Source organism: Sturnira hondurensis, unplaced genomic scaffold (assembly GCF_014824575.4).
Source record: "Sturnira hondurensis isolate 20B ecotype Veracruz unplaced genomic scaffold, ASM1482457v3 Scaffold0010128, whole genome shotgun sequence".
Classification (NCBI taxonomy): domain Eukaryota; kingdom Metazoa; phylum Chordata; class Mammalia; order Chiroptera; family Phyllostomidae; genus Sturnira; species Sturnira hondurensis.
Window position 1 is genome coordinate 34777176 of NW_028082759.1, and position 12680 is coordinate 34789855.

Consider the following 12680-nt stretch of genomic DNA (forward strand, 5'->3'; position numbering starts at 1 on the left):
TTCATTTCCCCACAGCACCATGCAGGAACCATAAAATTTTGCTGAGGCTCTTGACAAATTATGAGACTCTCCTCTCTTTAAAACTTTTTTTACATAATATTAACTATTGTTAATTTGGAAATATTGTCAAGAAACTTAATGAAAATTTGAGTTTGTTTTTGTATTATAACACACTGTTAGAGCAGGACTGGACATTCTGGTTAAAATTGAGCCATCCAGACTTTTGTAAAAATTAGATGCCAGGTGCTTTCTTATTACCCTCCCAGGCCCTCCTACCCTACCCTGCTCCCCTCTAGCTCCTTCCTAGTGTTTTTCAAGTCTTCCTAGTATCACATGTTGAAGTGTCATTATATAGACCCTCCTCTCAGTTCCCACAACTTCTCTGTTCCTTAAGCACACTCACCCATCATCTGTAGGTCCTGGAAATTAGATAATGCCCGAGGGGCGCTAGGCCCATTGCCTGGTACATGAAACACGTGTAATGAATGGTAAGAGTAGTCATAGGCTCTCTTAGTCCTATTATTTAACTTAATTCTTTTCCAAGAACCATAATTACTCAGTACTCTTATTTTCCATTTTACAAGTGAGGAACCTGCAACTCTCAGATATTAATTAACGTGGCCAAGGTCTCACAGCTACCAAGGAGTGGAAGTGGTGGTTTCACTCCAATGCAAGGGCTTTCATAATTACCTTCACCACTAGTAGGAGGAATTCATGTTGAAGCCTGACCATTGATAGACTGAATACTCCTGGAATACTTGCTTTTCACAAATAAACGTCTTGTGAATGGAAGTGAATGTGGCATCTATTTGAAGACTAGAATCTAGAAGACTAGAAGACTAGAATCAAATCAAACAGCATTTGGTTTTTTTTAGGAAGGCTTTTAAAAAAAATTATTTAATTATTTTTCAAGTACAGTTTTCTGTCTATTACTCCCATCCCATCCTACCACCAATCCCGTGTGTTCAGGACCAGAAGCTGGTTTAACCATTGCACATATTCTAATTAATGCAGAAATCTTAAGCAATAGACAAACAGTCCCTGAAACAAGATCAGATTTTTATTTCCAGTACTGAAGTAAATATACTAGGTTTTTTTCTCTAATTTTGCACAACTGCTTTTCTCAGTTATAGGCCAATAATTCCATTTTAAAAATTTCCAATTTGGCAATACTCTGAAAGTTTTGTTGTCTCTTCAATGCTCTAGAAATCTGACTAGTTTAGAAAATATTGCACAACTAAAACTAGCAGTGACTTTCTTATTTTTGCCCCCCAAATGGTGATTTCTTTCTGTCAATTGGAGAAAACTTTATTATTTAGTTTAGAAACTATTGCATGTATAAGTTTTAAAATAAGGTTAATTTGTAATCAATTTTGAAATAGTCTGTGTGAGGCTCTTTAGTAGTAGTAATTTCAAGGGGAAATAATTTACATTGGACCAGATTGATTCCATTGCCATTTCTGTTGCTGGCAACCTCTCTATAGGAAATCTTGTACTTCTGGGCAATTCCATCTGACTCATTTCCCTTCTAAAAGGTTAAAAATATCACTGAATGAAGTTTAAAGGAAACTTTATTAACCAAAAATGTCAGTTAAGAAGGATATCTTTATTAATCAAAAGACTTTTAAAATCGATGGCATTTATGTATATAAATATTTTATATATATGTTTGTGCTTGTTTATTTTTAATTAAATTTACTGGCCATTGGGGTAGAGGCAATTTTCTAAGATTTTATTTTATCTATATTGTTTATTTATTACATTAACACTTCATAATTTAATTACACCTATAAGAGAATTGAATATACATGGAGAGTGACAATATCAATTTTTTACTCTTCTGTATGTTAATGTATAGTTCTGCCTCTCATACATATGTGTGTATATGTCTTTGTGTTTAGATGTTTATAATATATGAATTTGAGTTTAGCTTTGCAAAAATCATATACAAAATGTTTTAAAAACAGAAGATAGTTTAAATTAGAGATTACCTTTTTCTACTTAACAGAGAATCATCAAATGTTTGCTATTTATTATGAGAGCAGAAGAATGAGTTATTCATTCTTGGTCTGGTGAAAGATAGTTTCTTGCATATGTTGTTGCTATTTAATACATTTACTAATAATTAATAAAATCACACAATATGTGAAGAAATTGAGTTATAAAATCATGTAAAAAGTACATTTACTTGTTTACATAGCACTGGAGAGCATGGAAGGATATTATTATAAAGACAATGTTTCAGTGGAAGAATTTCAAGCTCAGATAAATGCGGCCTCATTGGAAAAGGTCAAACAGTACAACCAGAAGCTCAGGTATGTGATCATTAATCTTTTTTTAAAAGTTTCTATATTTTTACAGGCACAGATAATTAGCATTTTACATTATTTATTATATTAGAAGAATTATAATATTTCTTTTGATATAAAACAGAGTTGCTATAAAATTCTGGGGTTTACTACTTCATATATTCTAATGGGTGCTCTTTTTCTAAATGAAACAAAAATGTTTGTAAATTTTCATGCTATTGTTTTATTTTCTGTTAACAAGCAAGGGATTAAAGATTTCGTAGACTATTTCCAGGGGAAAAAGCATTGATATTTTGGGGACATTGGTGTCCCCCAAAATGTTCAGTGGATTAAGGGTAAATGGTTTTCTTTATGTGCCATTGAACGACTGACCCCTCATACAGAAAGAAGATGTATAACATGGAAGATAATTGGTGACGGGGATTTGGATGTTTAACGTGGATGAAATTTGTACTTGGTATTGGAAAAACACGTACCTACTTTCAAATACGTGTGATGTTAATGTTTGCATTTTACTGTTTCCCCCTCTAAACATAATGTTAACGGGTACAGTGATCAATGGCAGAGAAAATTAACCCCAATAAGTGTTATAATTCAGCAACTTTAATTTTCAACATATTATCAACACATATATTTTCCTCCTTTAATATTACTCTGCTAACAGATTACCTTTTAAATTTATTAGCAGATTGCAGCTCTTCTTTTTTAAAGAAAATGTTTCTGTTCTACCTTAAGCCCTAATAACTCAAAAATACTACTGTGACATTATTTTGGTTTTGTCTGAAATATGGTAAAACTGTGAAAATAATGTCTAAAATTCTTGACATGGAGCAGGTATTGGTTCTTGTGGTTATGACCGATGGGTAGGTTTTCTTTCACTTAAACTGCTTTGTCTCTCTGCTTCCACTTCACGCAAACCCCTTTTCTCCTAGTTTTATGCTTTTTTAAAACTTTTTTCAGCATTTTATCATCCTCTGAAGCTTTGGTCCCAAAGTCCCCCCACATATTTTTTATTTCTCATTTTCTCGTCCTCCTAAAATGTAGTTGGAGATCCTGAGGCTTCTGACCCATGTGTCTCTGGGGCTGGCCCAATTTTACTACCTTGTCTGGATCAGTCTGTCTCAGATACATGTGATACACTGGCTGCTTCCACAGGAAAACATAAAGTTAATCTTAAAATCTTAAACAGTGTGTCTACTGACTATAGGAATACTGACTCAAGAAGCCTAAGTTCAATCTTGTGGAAAATCTCTCCATTGCATACCGTCTTCACAAAAGAGACGTCTGCCCATCTGATTGACTGAATAGATTCTTATCTTTCAAATAAGGACACAGAATTACAGCATTTGTGTAGAACATGTGGGCCCTGCGAACACCTCCCTGCCGTACAGTGTGAGAAATAGTACTAGATCATCACTGTGGCACCTGACTGATCTTTCTCCAGGAACCAGGGCTGTTTTATCTGCTCAGGATTCTTCTTCTAGATAATGACTTTAAACCACATGGTACCATGTCAGTCTCTTGCTCAGAGCATTCAGTGATTTCTTGGTGCTCCAAAGGAGTCACAAGCTCCTTGGTGTGTAGTCAGGATCTGTTATGACGTGGCCCAGGATTTGGTTGCTCCGCCCATGCATCAGCCGTGCTCAGCTCACCTTGTTTCTAATCACGCCCTGTCCTTTCCTTCTTCCTCAGCTCTCACCCTTCACTTAGCATCTGCTTCCTGTCTCTGTTTATAAAACTGCTGTTCATATGTTTCCATGTCCAGCTCTAGTAGAGTCTCCTTCATGAAATAGTTTTCTTTTATTACTGGCCTGGGAGGAAGCCTGGGCATTAGATGTCTTTAGAAGTCCCCTGGGAGAGTCTAACATGCAGCTAGAATTGAAAACCAATTCCCTAGTTCCTGGAGCTCCCAAAACATGATCCCCAGACCAGCAGCACCTGCACACTTGTTAAAAATCTCATGGATGATGCTGCCGTCTGTACTGTAAACAAGGCCTTGAACTACACAGTTGTCAGGTCACTCTTGCAGTCTTTCATGTTACTTTATTTATGGCTATTACAGAGTTCAGTATTTCTCCCCCAAGATGCATTATGTGTACAAATCTCTCATCTTCTTTAATCATTTTTATAATGTGTATGTGTATATATATGTATGTGTATGTGTATATTTTAATTTTTCACTTATAGTTTACATTCAGCATTGTTTTGTATTAGTTCCGGGTATACAGCATAGTGGTTAGACAATCATATACTTTACAAAGTATATGTATGAGTATATGGACCCCCTGATTTTCCAGTACCCAGTTGGCACGACACATAATTATTACAATACGATTGACTGTATTTCCGATGCTGTACTTTATATCCCCATGACTGTTTTCTAACTACTTCTCAATCCCTTCGCCTTTCTCACCCCGTCCCCCAACCCTCCTCTCTACCGGCAATCGTCAGTCTGGTCTCTGTATCTATGAGTGTTTCTGTTTTATTTGTTCACTTATATTTTTCTTTAGATTCCACATATAAGTGAAATTTATTTTTTATAACCTCTTTGAGATGAGGGATACACTTATCTTGATGTTTCCATTGTGTTTATCAAAGTACTTTGCATAAGGAGTTCTCCATAACCCTTTAATTGCAGTAGATCATTTAGGTATAACTTGCAAAAGAAGGGACTGTGGAATAGCATTCACACCTCACCCACATGGATTTTTTCTTTAAAAAAAGCAAATATAATGTATATTTGTATATAACATACACGGCAAGATGTTTAAATATTTTATTAAGAAAAACAGCACGTGTATTAATTGCATGCTAGCCGCTAAAAGAACATTTTAATGTATCTTTCCTGGAAAAAGCATTTGTGAAAGTACAAACTCCTCAGTACAGATTACGTGCCTTGTTAGCAATTACCTGCAGTACATCCGCTTGTTGCATGTTAGATTTTTGTTGCACAGGAAGACACTTATCTTCCTCCTTACTTCCAATAGTGCCTTCTCTTCCTGTTATTTCCTGAATAAGGGTGTTAATTTCTTTCTTACTTTTTCCTTTTCTTCATAACCACAAACACTCCAAAATTGTTCTTTGGCCATCTGTTCTCAGTGTTCGGAGTCAGAGGGCAATGGTGACCATTTCTTTAAAGCCCTTTACTGCCCCTGTTTAAAAATAGCCCAGAGGTGTTGCTAGTTCCTCAGAGTCCTACAGCCTTTTTAACACTATCACTAAAAACCATTTCATTCTGGATGCTAAAATTTGTTTACTTATTAATTAGACCTCAAAAAAGGCTTTTATTTCCTTAGACTTACAATGAGCAAACATAAATAAATAAATAAACTACTATTTTATTAGAAAACACTCTCCAGACAACAAATTTCAGAGACCAAACTCAAACTGGTATAAACAAAATACTGTGTTGGCTTATATAACAGCTATATCCAGGGAATGGGGCTGCTTCAGGCACAGCTGCATCCAGGGATATGAGTCTTTAAGAAACCCTCTCTGTTTCTGCCTCTCTGTACTCCTTTGCTCTCTGTGGGCTTCATTTTCAGGCAGGGTTGTTTCACATATGGGTAACAATAGTCACTACAGACCAGTGTTACATTCAAAGAAGAGAAGGTGGCCCTCATGCTCCCCGCTTCTCCCACTGAGAGCCCTAGCGTAGTCCTGAGGAGTCAGTCATTAGCCAGCCCCAAGTCACGTGCCCACTGTTGGTGAGTTCAACACCACGGAGACCAATGGACTGTCAGGAAAAGTGCAGAATAAGGAGGCTGGACAAGCGTAAACATTAGATTCCATTCCAGTTATAGAGATTTTTCCAGAACAGCATAGTAATAGGTGGGAATGGTTTGCTACTTAAAAGATAATGGTAGCCACATACCTGCTAACTTTTAAGAACATGATAAGAGCCACTAATGCTAGGTGAGTTATGTGGATTGATTAGATAGTAAGTTCCATGTTATAATTTCTACTGTAAGGGAAACATAGAAGTTTACCTGGATAATAAGTAGTGAGAACTGGATTTAGATCAAAAGCCCCTTTTTCCTCTTTAAATTCTACACTAGGCCATCGCAGTGTGTGGACTGAACATTATACACTAAGAGAAACTCTGTGTCACTAATCGATGAGGCCTCAGATATCAGCAGGGGCCCCCGCTGCTCTGAGTCTGCACCACCACTGCGCCATTCACTCAGTGTGCATGACATTTTGGTTCTTAAGAAAATGGGAAAGACCACAAATGAACACGTGAGCAAAGTAGTGTAGATAGTGAAAAACACAGTGACGAAAGTCTAAAACAAGGTGCTCTCCTAGGAGGTAGGTCATTTAGAGTGGGTGGTCAGGGATGACTTAAATATTAAGTGGTATTTGAACGGAAGCCTTAATCGCAAGACAGCCTTTCCAGTCTGGGGGAAGATCTTACCTAAAACAGTGAGTAGATGCACACAGATGTTGGGGATAAGCTTACCATGTCTGAGGAAGACACAGAAGGGCAGGGGAATTCTAGTGCATTGAGACCAATCATACTTGCTGAGAGGTATGTAGGACTGTGGGCCAGGGGAGGAGGTCAGCTTTTGTTATAAGTGCAACACAGAAGCCACCAGAACCTTTTTACTTAATTTCCTTCTATTGCAAATACGAGGGTAGTATTCAAAATGGTTAAAGTCCTTGTGAGGCAGTACTGCAGCGGCAGAGGCCAGCTGGCTGGTCTGACCACGCCTCCCCAGTCTCTGTGGGAGTTCGGACCAGGCAGTGCACGGGGGGCGTCCCTGCTGCCTGTGCCAGAGCCCCGACACTGTGGCCTGAAGATGGCCTGCTTCAGCTGTTACCCTCCGCGGACAATGTTAGGCCAGCAGAAATATTTGACAGCTATGTCTACACATACCCTCCTGTGCCAAGTCAGTTCTTGATTGATTTCCCTCTGATTGTTGAGAAATAACAGCATGTAAAGTGTTTAACTCAGAAATTCTAACCGAGAAAGTCAGGATAGGGCATTTTCATCGCCTGCTTTCACGAACGTCCTCAGATTATTTTATTCTCTTTTTCCAACCTTAGGGTTTCATTTTTATTCATTCCCTCTGGACAGAAGCCATCATCCCCATTAGCTTTGCTTTTTTCCTGCCCTACATAAATGTGCTTTATCATTACCAAAACCTTTCATTTTAATGTGTCCTGGATATTGGCCAAAAGTGCCACTTCATGGTGATCAGTGAGGTAAAATGTAGTGCAGATACGAACATTATTCCTTGTATTAATATACTCCTTTCAATTTGTGGGTTCTAGAACATCCTTTAAATATTATTTTTATTATAAAGCCAACAGTAAAATGAAACAAAGAAAATTTGAAAGAAGCAAGTTGTATACTAGTTACGGAGGTCATTTGTTATTTTTGTGAAGTGACAGCTTTAGATGGAGACTTTTTAGGGCTTATGATTTGGGGCATCTAAATGTAAATTCAACATCTTTATCGAAAGAAGACAAGAAAATCATTCACAGCACGTGTTCTCCTGCGGGTGCTTTTATGGATGTGGAATAGCACATTTTTCTTTAGAAGAATGTTTTTAAGGTGCCAAAACACATTTTATATAACAAATAGATAGATGATAGATATTTTATATTTATTCACAAGAAATGCTGTGCGAATGCCAATCAGAGAAACATGTATTGTGAACAATTTTTTTCAACTGAAAAATGTCTGATCACAAGTCCTGGCTATTCCCACGATAGCACTCCTGTGAAATGTTTCATTTCTCTGCACTTCGAGGGGGAAGAGATTGTCACTGAATGTGTTCTCCGGGCATGAGGTAGATGTGAAGGGCAGTGTGCGCTTGGTGCCATTTCATGTCGTTAAGTACAGCTGTCACACAGTGTGAGTGAAGAACGCAGAGTGGGACCACAGCCTTCATGCCTCATCTCCAGGCCTAGGCACGTGGCTCCACCTCCTGTCTTCCCTCCCTCAGAGCCTTCAATTCATAAACACTCTTTCTCGTTCCTTGTTTGGACAGCAGCATGTCCGAGCTTGAAATGGAAGATGTTGGTTATTCTGTTGATGAGGAGCTGCGGAAACTGCCTTAAATCAACAAGAGTGTGGACTTAATAAAACCTGGAGAAAAAAATTAAAAAAAGAGACCATTAATTGGAATAGAAATAATTCCTTTATCCTTCAGTGTTTTTTTTTCATGAAGCTGTGGCTTTAGAGTTATTAAATGTTGGGATTTCTTCTTAAATTAACTGGAAATATTTCAGATGCGTATTCTTCTCCTCTATTGCAGGTTTATATTTATTTTCTAGTTTGTGTTTCAGGCAAATTCTGGTACACCTTAAGATGACCCATCCTTCTGTTGCTCTAAGACAAACTGTAAACTGAATGTGGATATTCCATTTCTTTCTGTTTTCAGATTAGGCAAACAGTTTTTAGAGTTGTAAATTTTGTTTTATATAAAAAGCGGTTCTTCGATACCAGGAGAAAATAACTAAGTTTACAAAGAATTTGTATTCATTTATATTGCTTGAATGTTTTCTGCACTTCTTTCCTGTATGTGATATATATATAAAGGCTCTAATGTTTACAAAATATAAGTTATACATAAGTGCTAAACTCTCACACAAAGTAATAGTCAAGGAGTTGCTAGATACTTACATTTATTTAACCAATCTCCTGTGCCCACCAAGTACCAGGGACAGCGCTTCGTATTGGGGGCATCACAGAAGACAAGATTTCTACCTTCCAAGAACATTTTGCCCTTGAGTTATGCTAAATATTACACAAAAATTTTACTAATAATTTGTAGCAGTATGTGGGGAAATAATGTGCGGAAAGGGTCAGGTGCTATACATGTGCCTAAGAAGGGAAGCAATCTTAACGGGGGGCAGGATGGGGAGGTGGTTGAAGGCCTCAGGAGTGAACTGTTTGAGGAATTGTGACCCTTATGCTGAGATCTGAAAGGGGTGTTGAGGTTACGGTGTTGAGGGGAGAGGGAATGGAAGAAGGGTAGGGTCAGGGGAGTTTTCTGTACGTGTGAAAATCACACAGAGGGACCGAGAAACGCTAACAGTGGTGTGGAGGTTGGCATCCAAGAGCAACAGGGCCATGAAACAGGTGAGTGGACAGAATCAATGCGCCCCCCTGTACCTCCTTTCAATCAGTTCTTCTTCAGCTTCTTTGAACCCAGCTGTACCAGGGCACGCTTTAGCTTCGTTTCCATTTGATGAGAGGGTTTCATTATTTAAGACCCCTCTCCAATTTATCTTTCTGCAAGAAGCCTTTAGTCATTACAGCGTCAGCTGGAATTAATCACTGTCTTTAAAGCTTAAAACCTCTTATTTTTTATTCGTTTTGTTTTGACTTGTGAGTTACTTGTGTCTGCCTGGCTCAGTATATAGGAGGGCAACCTGGTCCTATTCGCCACTGTGCTCAATAGAGAGTAAGGACCATGAAAACAGTTGAATTGAATGGGAAATCAGATTAATTGCAGTGTGGCAGCCTTCTTTTCTTGTGCTATTACAGCTTCATTGAATTTATTCCAGTATACAATATACTTTTTATATCTAGAACATATCTAGGCCATTTGAAGGGCACAGATGTTGGCTCTGTTGGAAATCTCTCTCAAGAAAATTCATCATCATAGCCAAGGTTCATAAGTTTCACACGAGACAAGAGCAGATAAACTTGAAATTATAGTGACAGTCTTGAGAGCAACATCTTGTCTTTATTTGAAAAATACTGTGATTCTTATAAATGTCACCGCCATTGCTGTCTGGGAATATGGTACAGCAGCATTTACATTTATGCAAGTAATTTCATTTAATTTATCTGCACATTTTCTTATCTGCATTCAGACTAATTAATTTGCTAGTTGTTCTTAAGTCTAATCTTTATTTTACTTTTACAGGAAAGGAATTTTTAATACAATCTTTAGATAAGAGCAGCAAGTGAGATTTCAACTACTCAACTGTGCTTTTACATTTTGTGATAAGTCTTTTATTGTGATAATATTCATCAAGGATGAATAGATATCCTGGCTTACAAGCAGAAGCAAGTAAAATCATCTTTAAAACGAATCCTTTGAATTACCTCTGTCTCTAAGCTAAGGAAGCCTATTGTTCTCACTAAAGCAAAGGGAAACACAAAATGCTTTGTGCTCAGAATTTCCTTTGGGATAAATGAGGGCTGGAGGTGTTAAGGACCAAATAGACCTCACCTGAAGATCCAGTTAAGGAAATAATACACTCTGTGAGGAAAAATTGTCAGTGCTTCTGGAAGCAGGATTGATCTTTCTTTTTAACTCTGCTGACTTTTTCAGCCCATCACAAGGACAATCAGTCTTTCAAAAAATGTATTCAAGGCATCCGTGTCAACTTCTTTGAGTGAATTTTTTTCCTGTTGCTTTTGTTCGGTTCCTTTGGCTGACACTTCAGACTTCTTATGTTTGGTGGATGTACTGCAGAAGGTGAAGGACCAATGATAAGTTATCCTCTCAAAGCTCTGCTTCTGCGCAAATGGGGAAATTAGCTGGGGCCCAGAGCTTTTGATTCAAAAACCATTATTGTAACTTAGAAGAAATTAATATGGGCTTACTAGAAATCATGATTTGTGTGAAGAATTGAGCATTATGTTCCTAAAATTAGCATGGACCACACAACTTCAATGCAAGGCAAAGTTCTACTCAAGTTTGTGAAATTATCATGGTCATTCGGGAAGAAAATAAAAGACATATTTGGTTGGCTTTGGTCATTTTAGCCAGAGTGACTCTAATTTCAGTTGCTGTGGCTAATTCCTACCCGTCTTTCTTGGCATACCTCAAAAGCCATCCCTCCCTAAATTAATCTTTTTCTTTATGTTCCCTTCAGTGCCTACATTACAGCTTTTATCATATCACGTCTTACGTTTTTATGTATATCTGTTTTTCCTTTTCACCTTTTTCTTTTTTATTTACACATTCCTGATAAGGTATTTACTAATCAATGATTAATGAATGTTTGTATATATCTAAAGGCCCAAAGTTTGGGCAGTTGAACTGGAACGTACGTGGTGGTGGGTTCCTGAGTAACATGATGACTTCAGCAGAACACCGTTCACAGAGAACAGTGTGGACTCCAACGCCAGTGTGTAGCAGGTCTTCGTAGCCACTGCCATTCTATTTTGGAAATATTCTTTGTGGCCTAACAATATGTATTGTGCACTTTATTCAAGTACAGGATTGCATGCAGCATTGGGATACAGAGATGAATCAGACAATATGTCCTTAAGAATCTTAAGGGAGAGGGAGAGTGCATGCAGTGGACAGGTTATTTTGAAACACTAGGAAACATCCTGGCAGAGATAAAAGGCTAAATGCACAGGGAATGTAGAAAAGGAGACACAGGAAAGACCCAGGAGTTCAGCATGGGCAGTGCTGACAGGTAACTGTGAGGGGACCAGGTGAAGGAGGGGAGAGAGGCCCTTTCACGGGGAGGGAACCATATGAGCAAAGTCATTGCAGAACCATGATGGGCGAGGAGAGGCAGACAGCAAGCAGTAGGGGTGGGCAGGAGCGGGCCCCAGGGGACCTCAGACACCAGCTGAGGAGCTTAGGCTTACGCCTAAGTGTAAGTGAGGTGATTCCCTAGTGAGTTGTAAGTGGTGCAGAGGGAGAGGTCATGCATTTTAAACTGAGCATGCTGGTGGTTCCACTGAGGGAAAATCAGAGGTGAGAACAAGACTAGAGTCCTAGAGATTAGTTAGGAAGTTGTTGAGGAAAATGGAAATGGAGAGGAAGGTATAGATTTTAGAAATATTAGGGAGGTAGGAAAAAAATCTTGACTGAATACATTGTACATTGAGAAGGAGACAGACACTTTGGATTGTGCGTCTGTATCATTATCTGATACCGTGACAAAAGCAGAGGAGAAGTTCATTGGGGACTCGGAATTAGGAGTGTCAAGAGATTGAATTGAATTGAATTTGAGATATAGGATTGAATCCAAGGGGCTGTATCTGGTAGGCTGGAGTCACTAACACAGAGGTAATACTTAAAACCACAATAATGCGTGAGATTTCCCAGGTGCCACCACCTCATACACACGGAGGCCCAGTGAACTGGACACCAGAGCAGAAACTCACACTAGATATTTTCAGCTCCAAGGCATACGCTTTTGTTCTAATGCTCCATTGCTTCTCCTAACAAGTGAATGATGTGTGTGGCTTGGGGAAATGATTTAATGAAATTGTAGTCACCTACAACAAGAGTGAAACACAACACAAATATGTGAAGTCTTCTTTGTGCTTCCAGTGCTGGCTTTAGCCTAAAGAAAGAAAATGTGGGGGGCCAACTCTGCTATGACCCAGGTCGCAGCTCGCCTCTCCAGTGATAGTACCTCCAGTGAGAGTGTGGGAAGCAG

The 12680-nt window shown here is 38.4% G+C and overlaps 1 protein-coding gene across 1 annotated transcript in view; it reads left to right on the forward strand.

The window, feature by feature from the left end:
* PREX2 (phosphatidylinositol-3,4,5-trisphosphate dependent Rac exchange factor 2) overlaps window positions 1-12680 on the forward strand; it is a 226933-nt gene that overhangs the window by 167227 nt on the left and 47026 nt on the right. The window contains exon 35 of the mRNA XM_037058677.1: window positions 2201-2315. Within this exon, the coding sequence (XP_036914572.1) occupies window positions 2201-2315 (115 nt within the window). The remainder of the gene's footprint in view (window positions 1-2200; window positions 2316-12680) is intronic.